This window comes from Salmo salar, chromosome ssa10 (genome assembly GCF_905237065.1).
Source record: "Salmo salar chromosome ssa10, Ssal_v3.1, whole genome shotgun sequence".
Lineage (NCBI taxonomy): Eukaryota > Metazoa > Chordata > Actinopteri > Salmoniformes > Salmonidae > Salmo > Salmo salar.
In genome coordinates, this window is record NC_059451.1 from 77,755,061 (window position 1) to 77,770,898 (window position 15,838).

Here is a 15,838-nt window from a genome sequence, read left to right on the forward strand (position 1 = left end):
TTACTGCAAAAGGGGGCTCTACAAAGTATTGACTTTGGGGGAGTGAATAGTTATGCATGCTCAAGTTCTGTTTTTTTGTCTTGTTTGTTTCACAATAAATAATATTTTGCATCTTCAAAGAGGTAGGCATGTTGTGTAAATCAAATGATACAAACCCCCAAGAATTCTATTTGAATTCCAGGCTGTAAGGCAACAAAATAGGAAAAATTCCAAGGGGGTGAATACTTTCGCAAGCCACTGTACCAAGGATCATTGCTATTTGATTTTGACTTTTAAGATGCCTTGAAGTGTGTGTGTGTGTGTGTGTGAGAGAATAATTCATACTTCCCTAAAATATTCCAAAATAACCTACAAGATCAGTGTTTCTAAATCTACCAGTTGTTGAAACAGATATGCATATAGTGCATTCAGAGAGTATTCAGACCCCTTGACTTTTTCCACATTTTGTTACGTTACAGCCTTATTCTAAAATGTATTAAATCTTTTTTTTCCTCAATCTACACACAATACCCCATAATGACAAAGTGAAAAAAGTTTTTTTGAAACTTTTTCAAATGTATTACAAATAAAAGAAAAATACCTTATTTACATAAGTATTCAGAACCTTTGCTATGAGACTCAATTGAGCTCAAGTGCGTCCTGTTTCCATTGATCATCCTTGAGATGTTTCTACAACTAGATTGGAGTCCACCTGTGGTAAATTCAATTGATTGGACATGATTTGGGAAGGCACACACCTGTCTATTAAAGGTCTCACAGTTGACAGTGCATGTCAGCAAAAACCAAGCCATGAGGTAGAAGGAATTGTCTGTAGAGCTCCGAGACAGGATTGTGTCAAGGCACAGATCTGGGGAAGGGTACCAAACAATTTGTCATGTTGGTTGTTAATCATTGCTAGACAACCATTTAAGTCTTGCCATAAATTGTCTAGAAAATATATGTCAGAACTGTAAATAGGACACTCCGGAACATTATTGAAATGTTCAAATCTGACAGTAAAATATCCCGTCGTGTATGGCGCTACTCATGAGTTGAAAAAGTTGTCTTATTTAAGTAACAACACGGAGAGAGGCAATCCGTTTTAAGAAATGTCATCTTGGTAAGCAACTCCAGTGTATATTTGGCCATGTGTTTTAGGTAATTGTCCTGCTGAAAGGTGAATTTGTCTCCTACTGTCTGTTCTGTATTCAGTACAGAAAGTTCATTTCTTTGCCACATTTTATTTTCAGTATTAGTTTAGTGCCGTATTGCAAACAGGATGGATTTTTTTTTAAATTCTGTGCAGACTTCTTTCTTTTAGTATTGTGGCATAACTACAATGTTGTTGATCCATCCTTTTTCCTATAACAACCATTTAAAAAAATGTGGGAAAACCCTTACGAAAAAAGGTTGCAGTCAGTGTGTGGTATAACTACAGTACACTAGTATAACTGTAGTTAGAATGCAGTATAACTGCAGGAGGCTGCAAAGTTTTTTTTCATTGCTGTAAGTTTGCAGTATAACTGCAGTTATTCTGCAGTCACTGTGTCCAAAATACCAGTCGACTGCAGTTACTGCACTTTTACTGCAGTTTCAAATACTTGTTTTGTAAGGGTAGTCAAGGGGTGTGAATATTTTCTGAAGGCACTGTGTAATATAATAGGGCTGACCCCATTTAGTTGACTGGTTTATTGTTTGGACGATAGACTGTTGGTCAAGAGATTTGTTTTTAGTCGGTCGCAAAATAAATAAAAAACATGGCACACGAGACACTTCCCTGATTCGCGTCTGTCTCAGTGGACTAATACATTGTGGAGGCCGCAGGGATGGCACAGTCCATCACTCTAAGATGGGCACCGTCACCGTAAAGGTTCACTCTGTTGATCTACGTGCCTGGGTGGAATTATATTTTTGGAGCAGTGGACACCTTTTGGTAACATAATATCCTCACTGTTCCCAATCACAAGGGGTGATGGCAAAGTTTTTGATTTTTGTAATTTTGCCTTCTCTTGCTAGTTGTGGCTAGCTGGCTTTAGCCTGGCTAAAAACAGTTTCTATCTATCCTTTTTAGCTTCCCACATCTCCATGCGAAATAATCAGATTTATAATGAAAAAATATATCCTGGCAAATATTTTTTTGACTTGCCGGTGTAACCTAAAACATTATCCCAGTTTGATATCCTGTTTGTATAGTCATTCGATATCAACAAAAAAATGGACCTTCATGTTTTTGTCACAGAGGGGAAAAAAACAGCTTGCTAGAGCAGGTTCTACTATTTCACAATAGCCTGGAATCACTAGTTATTTCTTCTAAACAAAATACCTTTTTGGGTTAATTCTTGTTGTTTGGTTTACCGTTTGAAAAGTTGCTGAGATTAACAATGCAAAGTCGGCTACTTTGAGATATATATATGTATATGTATGTACAGTGGGGCAAAAAAGTATTTAGTCAGCCAACAATTGTGCAAGTTCTCCCACTTAAAAAGACGAGAGAGGCCTGTAATTTTCATCATAGGTACACTTCAACTATGACAGACAAAATGAGAAAAAACAATCCAGAAAATCACATTGTAGGATTTTTAATGAATTTATTTGCAAATTATGGTGGAAAATAAGTATTTGGTCAATAACAAAAGTTTCTCAATACTTTGTTATATAGCCTTTGTTGGCAATGACACAGGTCAAACGTTTTCTGTAAGTCTTCACAAGGTTTTCACACACTGTTGCTGGTATTTTGGCCCATTCCTCCATGCAGATCTCCTCTAGAGCAGTGATGTTTTGGGGCTGTAGCTGGGCAACACGGACTTTCAACTCCCCCCAAAGATTTTCTATGGGGTTGAGATCTGGAGACTGGCTAGGCCACTCCAGGACCTTGAAATGCTTCTTACGAAGCCACTCCTTCGTTGCCCGGGCGGTGTGTTTGGGATCATTGTCATGCTGAAAGACCCAGCCACGTATCATCTTCAATGCCCTTGCTGATGGAAGGAGGTTTTCACTCAAAATCTCACGATACATGGCCCAATTCATTCTTTCCTTTACACGGATCAGTCGTCCTGGTCCCTTTGCAGAAAAACAGCCCCAAAGCATGATGTTTCCACCCCCATGCTTCACAGTAGGTATGGTGTTCTTTGGATGCAACTCAGCATTCTTTGTCCTCCAAACACGACGAGTTGAATTTTTACCAAGAAGTTAGATTTTGGTTTCATCTGACCATATGACATTCTCCCAATCCTCTTCTGGATCATCCAAATGCTCTCTAGCAAACTTCAGACGGGCCTGGACATGTACTGGCTTAAGCAAGGGGACACGTCTGGCACTGCAGGATTTGAGTCCCTGGCGGCGTAGTGTGTTACTGATGGTAGGCTTTGTTACTTTGGTCCCAGCTCTCTGCAGGTCATTCACTAGGTCCCCCCGTGTGGTTCTGGGATTTTTGCTCACCGTTCTTGTGATCATTTTGACCCCACGGGGTGAGATCTTGCGTGGAGCCCCAGATTGAGGGAGATTATCAGTGGTCTTGTATGTCTTCCATTTCCTAATAATTGCTCCCACAGTTGATTTCTTCAAACCAAGCTGCTTACCTATTGCAGATTCAGTCTTCCCAGCCTGGTGCAGGTCTACAATTTTGTTTCTGGTGTCCTTTGACAGCTCTTTGGTCTTGGCCATAGTGGAGTTTGGAGTGTGACTGTTTGAGGTTGTGGACAGGTGTCTTTTATACTGATAACAAGTTCAAACAGGTGCCATTAATACAGGTAACGAGTGGAGGACAGAGGAGCCTCTTAAAGAAGTTACAGGTCTGTGAGAGCCAGAACTCTTGCTTGTTTGTAGGTGACCAAATACATATTTTCCACCATAATTTGCAAATAATTTCATAAAAAAATCCTACAAAGTGATTTTCTGGAAAAAAAATTCTCATTTTGTCTGTCATAGTTGACGTGTACCTATGATGAAAATTACAGGCCTCTCTCATCTTTTTAAGTCGGAGAACTTGCACAATTGGTGGCTGACTAAATACTTTTTTGCCCCTCTGTATATATGTATGTGTGTATATATATATATATATATATATATATACTGCTCAAAAAAATTAAGGGAACACTAAAATAACACATCCTAGATCTGAATGAATGAAATAATCTTAAATACTTTTTTCTTTACATAGTTGAATGTGCTGACAACAAAATCACACAAAAATAATCAATGGAAATCCAATTTATCAACCCATAGAGGTCTGGATTTGGAGTCACACTCAAAATTAAAGTGGAAAACCACACTACAGGCTGATCCAACTTTGATGTAATGTCCTTAAAACAAGTCAAAATGAGGCTCAGTAGTGTGTGTGGCCTCCACGTGCCTGTATGACCTCCCTACAACGCCTGGGCATGCTCCTGATGAGGTGGCGGATGGTCTCCTGAGGGATCTCCTCCCAGACCTGGGCTAAAGCATCCGCCAACTCCTGGACAGTCTGTGGTGCAACGTGTCGTTGGTGGATGGAGCGAGACATGATGTCCCAGATGTGCTCAATTGGATTCAGGTCTGGGGAATGGGCGGGCCAGTCCATAGCATCAATGCCTTCCTCTTGCAGGAACTGCTGACACACTCCAGCCACATGAGGTCTAGCATTGTCTTGCATTAGGAGGAACCCAGGGCCAACCGCACCAGCATATGGTCTCACAAGGGGTCTGAGGATCTCATCTCGGTACCTAATGGCAGTCAGGCTACCTCTGGCGAGCACATGGAGGGCTGTGCGGCCCCCCAAAGAAATGCCACCCCACACCATGACTGACACACCGCCAAACCGGTCATGCTGGAGGATGTTGCAGGCAGCAGAACGTTCTCCACGGCGTCTCAAGACTCTGTCATGTCTGTCACGTGCTCAGTGTGAACCTGCTTTCATTGGTGTTCTTTGGCAAATGCCAAACGTCCTGCACGGTGTTGGGCTGTAAGCACAACCCCCACCTGTGGACGTCGGGCCCTCATACCACCCTCATGGAGTCTGTTTCTGACCGTTTGAGCAGACACATGCACATTTGTGGCCTGCTGGAGGTCATTTTGCAGGGCTCTGGCAGTGCTCCTCCTGCTCCTCCTTGCACAAAGGCGGAGGTAACGGTCCTGCTGCTGGGTTGTTGCCCTCCTACGGCCTCCTCCACGTCTCCTGATGTACTGGCCTGTCTCCTGGTAGCGCCTCCATGCTCTGGACACTATGCTGACAGACACAGCAAACCTTCTTGCCACAGCTCGCAATGATGTGCCATCCTGGATGAGCTGCACTACCTGAGCCACTTGTGTGGGTTGTAGACTCCGTCTCATGCTACCACTAGAGTGAAAGCACCGCCAGCATTCAAAAGTGACCAAAACATCAGCCATGAAGCATAGGAACTGAGAAGTGGTCTGTGGTCACCACCTGCAGAACCACTCCTTTATTGGGGGTGTCTTGCTAATTGCCTATAATTTCCACCTGTTGTCTATTCCATTTGCACAACAGCATGTGAAATGTATTGTCAATCAGTGTTGCTTCCTAAGTGGACAGTTTGATTTCACAGAAGTGCGACTGACTTGGAGTTACATTGTGTTGTTTAAGTGTTCCCTTTATTTTTTTGAGCAGTGTGTATATATATTCAGAACGATATCTCATCACCAGATATGTTAGTGAGGAAGTCCGGTAGTGGGAGACGATGGAACTTGGTGACACTAGGCAAACATCTGCTCTCAAGACATTTTTCTGTTCCCAAAACTACAATCTGTTTTACGAAAATGGTGCACTTAGTTTCATAGAGTTCATGCTTTGCCAAAGTTTTAAAAAGTTGCGTTGTTTAGAAAGAGTGCAAGGTCACTAAAGTTTGTGCTTCACAGAGGAGGCTTTCGCTAACGGAAATATGCAAATGCATGCTTGCTCGTGCTTGGCTTTGCCCACCTCTGCTTGTTCTGCCCACTGTAAAAGACACAGATGAACTATCTGGGGTTAGTTATAAATATCTTTGACTCTGCCCCCACGGCTGCGGAAGGAATAATACAGTGTGTCCCAATTTTCAGATGGTACAAAATTACGTAGAACACTGGAGAAGCCACCCCTTTTTTGATGAAAAACTACATTGACGTACATTCCGTCTCCGTAGTGTGTGAATTTACTTTTAGGTGCGCCACGAGGGTATTTGCTTGTCATGCCAAGCAATTTGGTAAAATTGAGAAAATAAGTGATTGCATTTGTTTTGAAATTGCATTGCTTTTCCATAAATGGCTACTTCATTGGACCTGACACTGTTTGTAAGAGCATTCGTTAGGCCTACAGTATGTGTCAAGATAATTGTTTTTATTGAGCATAATTTTAAAATCTTGAGTCAAGAAAAAGGGGAGTATGGCTGAGCGATGGGGCAGAAATATTGTATATAGCTGTCTCAATTAGCAGCGTAAACTATAAAAATGAAATACCATTTATGTAATAACCCAAGCTTGTCCATGCATCAATACCAGTATGTAGTAAAATACGGTATACCGCCCAGCCCTAGCTTAGATGCACAAGGCACATCTCTCTCCAGAATGCGCTCTCTCCTGCCAATTCTTGTGCACTTGTTTCATAACGTTATTTTGTGAATTGTTTGCCCTTAGACTAACAATCAATCAATTCCCCCATTACATATCACTAGTAGTACATTTACTGTTAATTCCCATAATTTCTAATCTACAATAATTGTTTAGTTACGCTAATTTCTGATAATGCATTCAATATATTATTACAGTAATTTACTGTTCTCATTGTCGGAGTGGATAACCTTTGTTACACTTGTGAGAAACACGTTTTGGTTTATTTCATTCCATTGATGAGCTTTGTCAATTTGTTCAGTGTTTTGTTTCGAACACTCCTGTCAACGCTGAGCACCTGTTTACGCATAGATGTAGACCTAGGCTACCTGTGCCATGGAACTTCTCAAAGTAATGTAATAAAGCATGTTAGATGACCCGAGACGTGGGGCAAGTACTGGATTGAGCAGAGTAGCTTGATGCCACCTTTGTTTGACTGGTATGTTCCGGCGTCAGAGAATGGGACACCAAAACTCACAGATATAGCAAATGATGATCTTTATTAACTACAAAATTTAATAAGACCGCATGCGGAAAATGCTAGGAAACCTACTAAATTGCTGCAGTCTCTGTAAGGGACAGATCGCAATTTGCTGATGGGGGAGGTGTGATCCAAAATAGTGGGTTGACCCAAAAAAAGTGCTTTGGAGGTTTTTTGTTTGTTTTTTTTTGGGCACAGGCAAGGGTAGTGCTTTTTATTTTGGGGGTTTACATTTGCTATTTTGCAGGTTTTACTATATAATTTATTCCATTCTAGATACATTTCCTCATCTACCTCCATGCGCCAAATACAGTGAGCTGTAGAAGTATTGGGACAGTGACAATTTGTTGTTGTTTTGGCTCTGTACTCATAGCACTTTGAAATGATACAATGACTGAGGTTAAAGTGAAGACTGTCAGCTTTAACTTGATGGTATTTTAATCCATATCGGGTAAACCGTTTAGAAATTATAGCACTTTTTGTACATAGTCCCCCCCCCATTTTAGGGGAGCAAAAGTATTGGGACAAATTCACTTGTGTTAAAGTAGTCAAAAGTTAAGTATTTAGTCCCATATTCCTAGTACGCAATGACTACATCCAGCTTGTGACTACAGATTTGTTGGATGAATTTGCTGTTTGTTTTTGGTTGTGTTTCAGAGTATTTTGTGCCCAATGGAAATTAATGGTAGATAATATATTGTGTACTTTTGGAGTCACCTTTATTGTAAATAAAAACATTATGTGAATGCTACCATGATTACGGATAATCCTCAATGAATCGTGAATAATGATGAGTGAGAAAGTTGGAGGCATAAATATCATAACCCCCAAATATGCTAACCTCCCCTATTGTAGTGGTGAGGGGTTAGCATGTCTTGGGGGTATGATATTTGTGTGTCTTACTTTTTCCACTTTCCCCAATCTAAGTAACATAATTTGAAAAAATCCCCATCATAATCTGTCAGATTTAAGCTAGAGATATCCGTTTTTTTGCAAGGCCTGCCTCTCAATCCACCGCATCCACTTATGTTGGCCTTCCACATCTGTGGTGGAAGGTGGCCGAGCTACAGCTGTGTTTGTCAGACCATGAGACATCCTGAATTTTTCTTCTCATGTAAACGTTTTTAGCGTTCAAACTGTTTCTCCTACAAGCTAATATGACTCACAAACACAATGATCACGAGACTCGTCTGAAGGTAACCTGTACAAATTAATGGAAGTATGGAGGTAGTTTTGTGCCAAAATAATAAGGGTTTAAATGTGTCCAAAAGAATTTCCTTCGCTTTCTTATCTCCTAGATAAAGAACAGGCACTTCAAAACCTTATTTCTTATTACATTTTTTTGCTGTCTTTTTGCCATTTTTATTGTGTTATTCAATGCATTTCTATGGGATATAGTAGTAAAGGCCCAACGGCTTAGACTTTTAGATGTTAATATTAGTATCATAGTGGACAACTAGGCCTATGCATGCAGTGCATGCTGATGCATTTAGTGCTCAAATCTACAGGAGCTGAAACTGAGGTGGACAATTATTGTTTTAGGAAAGTAGACTAAAAACCAATAGGAAAAAATGTGTCTAAAGTTTTTTGCATATGCTACACCGAAACACTAGGAATAGTGTTTTTGTCATTTGTTATAGGCTGTTTTTAGGGACACGTGAATGTGGCTCATTTGGCCAATATCCCTCGTTTATTGATGGCGCTGGCCGTGCCAAGTCGGATCTGAATGCATATGGATGTCCGGTAAATTTCTCAAATGTCAGGTAAATAAAACATTTCATGTTGTGCATGTTGTTTTTATGCTGATTTAATTTTTTTTACATTTTTTTTTTGAATATTCACATGAAAATCTGTTGCCAATTGGATGGAAACCTATAGACACCCTAAAGAATGGCAAGTGTGCTAGTCCAGTGTCACTGATTATGCCTGCACATCATGGTTCACCAACAGCCCCAAACATCTAAAGAATAAGCTACAGACTAGGGTTTAATATTTTACAAATGTTCCATCCCGAGAATAATCACTTTGCTCCCGGGTAACCCAGTATTTCCCGCCCAAACCAGAAGTCATATTGGCCGCCCAAACCAGAAGAGTCATATTAATGTTTGGATTTGAATAGAGCTTTGATCTGCATGAAAATGCAAGCCTGATGCTATCTGAGCCTGATAAGCCATATATTGAATACGTTTCATGAGCCCAAGCCCAGTTGATTGTGGCGTTATCAATACGTAGCCTATGATATAGGCTTCCGCACGACAGAAAAACAAAGCCCATAGATGTAGCCATGTTTCGGTGACCCCCGAAAGCCAGATGCAGATTTATAAATTAGACGTGCATTGTCCTTTTATATTACTGTAGCATATGCAATCCAAGCTGTGCAGAGGCAATTTGACAAATGGAAAGAGACTGTTACAAAACACAGAAGTTTAATGACATTCAGAGATTGCCAAGCCTTTGATACTGGGTAAGCCTACAAGGTAGGGTAGGATCTGTTTTCTGCTTGTCTATTTATTGTGGTGTTAACGCAATCCATGCCGGTATTGGTTGTATGGTGCATTGGCACAGAAACCTGTTGGTGGGTAATTGTTAAATTTTTTACAGTACATGGGGAAGGTCATGTGGAAATATGTTGTATGTTTAACAATATATATATATAATAATCTGTCCATAACCCAATCGGAAGTGCTGCAATGACCCGAAGAAGATGTAAGGCACACAGGCTTAAGTGCAATAACGTGGTAAAAAGTGATTCTACAAACACTGAGATAATATGGTTAGGGAGAACTGAACATCCAAGGTGGTACTACTTCACTGTAAACCGGGCCTAGCCCAATGAAATGCAATTGTACAAACATGCAAATTCACTGCACCCCAAGGGGCATAATAGCCTACACACTGCTCAGAGACTCACACCTGATAGTTAAGTCATAGAACATACCCGTTCTGTTTGCTCCACATAACCCACGCTGTGGATGCTGACTGATTTAAAAACATTTAACAAGACTAGGCCAATGAAAGAGGGCATAGACAACATTGAACATTTTAAATGTAACATTTAAAAACAGCTCTCCTAGTTTACGGGACCCCCTCATGGGGTCTGGGCATGTGCACCTCCGTTGGGGCGGTCGGAGGCAGACTGGCAGTGGCTAGTGGCAGGCTAATCCACGGTGCACTGAATAGGCTACAAACTGGACAGGAACAACAACCAGGCTATAATTCTGATTCAGGTTGATCAGCGTAGGTTTTGGTGTGATTAATTACGTAGGTTAGAGGAGCGCACTACACTCGCAGCACGCTCTGTTTGCAAACACTGGGGAGATGGCTCGCACTTCTAGCAAACCCGCTATCTTATCTGGTTCCCCAAATTCCCACTTACTACCGGTCTTCGTCGCCGGCTGCCCTACCCAGCAGCGAACAACAACCTTTCCCCGTTATGGTGAGTACAATGCGGATACTTGCAAAGGCTACAAGCCCAACGTTCATCAAAGCACAGCTCCCCCGCCAAGACCTGTCTGTCTGGCAAGCAGGCGCAGGTGTGAGCAATTAGTTTGCCCTCAGAACAGCTTCAGTTCATCAGGGCATGGACTCTTCAAGGGGTCGAAAGAGTTCCACAGGGATGCTGGCCCATGTTGACTCCAAAGCTTTGCACAGTTGTGTCAAGTTGTCTGGATGTTCTTTGGGTGGCGGACCATTCTTGATACATATGGGAAACTGTTGAGCTTGAAAAACCCAGCAGCGTTGCAGTTCTAGACACAAACCGGTATGCCTGGCACCTACTACCATACCCCGTTCAAAAGCACTTAAATCCTTTTTGTCTTACCCATTCAATCTCTGAATGGCACACGTACACAATGTCTCAATTGTCTCGAGGCTTAAAAATCCTTCTTTAGCATGTCTCCTGCCCTTCATCTACACTGATTTGAAGTGGATTTAACTAGTCATCTTTCACCTGGTCAGTCTGTCATTGAAACAGCAGTTTTGTACACTATGTATAATATAAATATTCCATTTAGCAGACACTGAATACACAGCCAGGTCTGTAATTATTGGCACCCTTTTATAAAGATGAGCAAAAAATACTATAAAATGAATAATACAAATACTGAGCTATATTGTATGGTCCAAAAAATGTAAAAATGACGTTTTATACTAATACAATTACTAAGAGATTTTGTTTAACAAGTAATACAAAAAAGATATGGGTCAAGTTTATTGGGGCTCTAGCACCCACCCCTTGAGAGGATAATGACACAGCCTTTTTCTAAAATGTTTTATGAAATTGGAGAACACGTTGGGAGGGTTAGACCATTCCTCCCATACAGAATTTTTCCAGATCCCTTATATCCTCCGTCTGCTCTTGTGGCCTAACTTCTTAAATTCAAACCACAGGTTTTCAATGGGTTTCAAGTCCAGAGACTGATGGCCATTGCAAAATGTTGATTTTTGTGTTCAATGTACCATTTCTTTGTGGAGTTTGATGTGTGCTTGGGGTTATTGTTGTGTGTACCACCAGGTGCAATTCCCCTTTTAATCCACCAGAAGGCAGAATAGCACTTAGATTGACAAGGTCATTTGATTATTGTGTGCTCAATATTAAGTTTTCTGAGTTAAATGATATTGGCATTGCATTTTTTTGTATTTTTGCCATGGTTGTACAGTGTCGTTGTAGCCCGTTACAAAACACCACAGATGCTAGCCTGTGTCTGTTTTTTGGATTGTCCTGACCAAGGCTCTCTCTCTCTGTCCCAGTTGAATAACCTGGACCCAGAGCTGAAGAACCTGTTTGACATGTGTGGCATCTCAGAGGCTCAACTCAAAGACAAGGAGACCTCCAAGGTCATCTACGACTTCATCGAAAAGAAAGGAGGGGTGGAGGCCGTCAAGAACGAGCTCCGTAGGCAAGGTGAGCTCACCAGAACCACCCTCTGAGTTCCGTGTATCTCAAGTATTAAGGATTCCACCCACTGTGAATGTGATGAACTTCCTTGTTGAGAATGCACTCCAGTGGTAATGAGATGGTGCAAGCCAGATGGGGCTTAATTATGTGGTATTTTTCCAGGGCCGCGCAGGTGGTGTGGTGGGTAACTGACTGTGTGTTTCCATAGAGTTGTGGTTGGTGTGTTTCTGCCTCAGGTGTTGACTGTGAGCTTTGACATGCTTGACTGGATAAAGCTAACTAGCTTGTGGTTTGTCTGAATATTTAATTAACAGAGGTTGAAAGGCTATAATGTAAAATGTTGCCAGAAGTGAATTTCTGAGCTCTTGAACATTCAACGTGCCAGAAGTAGAACTAATTAAAAAAAAATATTAATGGGGATCCAGGTATTCTACTACTCGACTCAGAAAATCAAGCATGGATTGGAGACTTGTTTTTAGCTCTGTTTGATTTTGGATGTTAAATGCGACATCGCTGTGCTGGGAGTTGTTTTGGCTGTGTATTGGAGTGATTTGAAACAGAGTATCTGGATGACAGGGTTTGAATGACACATTAACTCTTGGGGGGTAACCTGTAATTGGAAACAGCATTTATTTTCAGTGCTTATTAAGTGAAAGAACTGTGATTTGTATTTGGACCGTGCAGTACTCTTGTGCACCCCAGTAATTTGAACCCTGCTGGATGGAATATTGTGACTCCTTAACTGATTTCTCTCTCTTTCTTTCCCTCTCTGTCCCACACAGCCCCACCACCCCCTCCCTCTCGGGGAGGCCCACCTCCCCCACCCCCACCCCACAGCTCGGGCCCAGCCCTCCCACCACCGCCATTGCGAGGTGGCCGGGGTGCCCCGCCACCTCCACCCTCTCGGGCCCCCACCTCGGCCCCTCCCCCACCCCCACCCTCCAGGCCTGGTGCCCTAGGAGCCCCCCCTCCACCCCCACCCCCCACCAGAGGGGGCCACCACCAGCCACCACCACCTCCTCCACCCTTGCATGCCAACACAGCACCCCAGGCCCCACCACCACCTCCCCCACCAGCACCACCACCCTCCGGTTGTGGGGGAGCCCCTCCACCACCTCCTCCACCACCTCCTCCACCACCCCCACCTGGACCCCTGCCCCCTCCAGAGTTGGACTGTGGTGTGCTGTTGTCCCGCTCACCCCAGGGCTCGGGGGGTAAGTCGGCCCTGCTGGAGCAGATCCGTGGGGGCACCCAGCTGAAGAAGGTGGAGGCACCGGCCTCCAAGTCACCGGCCATTACTGTGGGGCGCGATGCGCTACTCGACCAGATACGGCAGGGCATCCAGCTCAAAACTGTAAGTGTACCATCTTTGCCGGTGTATGTTTGTGTGCATTTCCATGTTTGTAACTGTGTGCGCGTGTGTCAGGTACCAGACGGCCCAGACTCTGGCTCCCCTACACCAGCACCCTCGGCAGGCATAGTGGGGGCACTTATGGAAGTAATGCAGAAGAGGAGCAAAGCCATCCACTCCTCAGGTAGGTGCCTACTGTCAGTGTGATAGTGATTCAGTTAACAGCACTCGCTTGAGGAATAACCTTGCCTGAGATCTGAGTACGCTAATGCCTAGGCTTTAATTTAACGTCCAAATAAAGTCATTGGAGCAGGCATTGGTGAGCAGTTGTCAAGACGCTGAATTTAAGTACTCATCTGAATTGTTATTGCCAGTTTCCCTCAAAATAAAGATGTACATCTCTATGCTTTGTTTACAAGTTTGTTTTGTCATTTCCTAGATGAAGATGATGATGATGACGAAGAGGATTTTGAAGATGACGACGAATGGGATGACTAGTTAAGTCTTTCCTCCCCCTCTACCTGGGCACAACTGACACTAAACTGATCCTAAATCTTCCAAAACCTGACTAAAATTGTAATGTAAATGTTCTATGAATTTGGTGTATATTTATTGTTGCCTTTTTATTAATCTGTGCAATACATTGTTCATTTAATCTGTAAAGTTTTTTTCACATACCCTCTGTAGAGTATCTCTGTTAACACTTTCCTGGAACTCTGTCATAGAACGCTCACAACGCCATTAAAAGCATGTCATAAATTATATAATCTGTTATAAGGGCTTCCGAGTGGCACAGCGGTCTAAGGCATTGCATATCAGTGCTTGAGGCATCATTACAGACCCTCGTTCGATTCCAGGCTGTATCACAACCGGCCGTGATTGGGATTCCCATTGGGCGGCACACAATTTACCCAGCGTCTTTAGGGTTTGGCCGGGATAGGCCGTCACTGTAAATGAGAATTTGTTCTTAACTGACTTGCCTAGTTAAATAAATAGAAAAGTCATAACTGTTAATGGTAATAAGCTGATATGATTAGGCTGACTACCGCTGTATATGACACTACGCTGCAAGATTGCTTGCAGCTAATACAAGGTATTATTACCACCAACGACACCTGGGATCTGTTCAGGATGGTGCAATGTCACAGAACGTCCAGATAGAAACACATTTTGTAATATTGATATGATTCTGTCCTCAAGAATAGTCTTATACACTTATCAGCTCTTTACGTTACATTTATGTCTCCAACGTTCTGAACAATTAGCCCGATGGGATAATACTGTACATTGCTGCTATGTCATGCTTATGACAGCCTAAAGATGCTCTATAACAGCATGTTCAAGTAGAACGGTATCTGCTAGATTAACCATGTGCAATTTTAGTTGGGATATATTTTACTGGTGCGTTACTATTAAATGTTACTGTATGTTCCCCTGTCGGTAAAGAAAGGGAGAAATAAGAAACAAACGGACGGGATCCTCTTTTCATTATTGTTGGTTGATAACACTATTTTCCTACCCTACTTTTTTGTACCTTTTGATTTTCTTAAAGAGATCCAAGTTTAGCAAAGTTATTTTTTCATATGGAGTCCACTTATTAGAATTGTAAGCCACAATTGACTCAAATGTTTTCAATGCTAGTATGTTCACTGCTGTTCTCTTTGCACAATTTCAAAATTGAATTTATTATAAGAATAACAGTGCAGTGTCATAGTTGTGTTCCAACGATGTGCTTATTCAGTGACGGGGAAAACAAAGATTCCCATGGGTAGAATCAGTGAGCTTTTTGCCAGTCATTGACTCACGGAAGCTCTTAAAGCAGCTTCTGCGTCAAGGAACTTTTATTGTAATCCACTTATGATTGACACTATGAAAGTGTCCCGCATTACATTTCACTACAAAAAATTATAACTAATACAGAATCACACACACAGGCTCATAGGAATCATTTAGGTTTTGTGCTGCGCTTGTTTCTTTTCTGTTACTTAGTGTACCTGGTACGATTCCCAAACGTATTATTCTCTCCTTCCTGCTGAAATGAAAATAATATTTTTTTCAGGTCAGTGTTCATATGCACCAGCCAATCTAGAAATATCTTCCCGTTTTTGTTTTTACAAGTCATTACTTTTATGGGATGAATCTCTAAATACCTCCATACAAAAGTTAATACTGAACCAAAATGGGCATTTCCACGAAGCGACTACAAGGTTTTGGTTTGACTCTCCTGAAAACTTTTGAGATGGTAATGAAGCTCATCCTCCACCAAGGTGATTGCTGCGTTTTAGAAGCCTTCAAATGGGTTGGGAAAAGAGATGGAAATAAATTGTATACTTCGTTTTTCTCAGTCTCGTGCATTCGGAAAGTATTCAGACCCCTTGACTTTTTCCACATTTTGTTAACAGCCTTATTCTAAAATGGATCAAATTATTTTTGTCCCTCAATCAACACACAATACCCCATAATGACAAAGCAAAAACAGGTTTCTTTAAAAAAAAAACTTAAATCACATTTACATAAGTATTCAGACCCTTTAGTACTTTGCTGAAGCACCTTT

At 41.9% G+C, this 15,838-nt stretch overlaps 1 protein-coding gene across 2 annotated transcripts in view; it reads left to right on the forward strand.

Moving 5' to 3' along the window:
* The window catches only part of wasla (WASP like actin nucleation promoting factor a), a 29,789-nt gene extending 14,168 nt beyond the window's left edge, over nucleotides 1-15,621 (forward strand). For both annotated transcript variants that reach the window (XM_014124582.2, XM_014124584.1), the window contains 4 exons: nucleotides 11,786-11,939; nucleotides 12,716-13,287; nucleotides 13,360-13,468; nucleotides 13,724-15,621. In XM_014124582.2, the coding sequence (XP_013980057.1) occupies nucleotides 11,786-11,939; nucleotides 12,716-13,287; nucleotides 13,360-13,468; nucleotides 13,724-13,782 (894 nt within the window). In that variant the 3' untranslated portion in view covers nucleotides 13,783-15,621. The remainder of the gene's footprint in view (nucleotides 1-11,785; nucleotides 11,940-12,715; nucleotides 13,288-13,359; nucleotides 13,469-13,723) is intronic.
* Nucleotides 15,622-15,838: the final 217 nt, after the last annotated feature.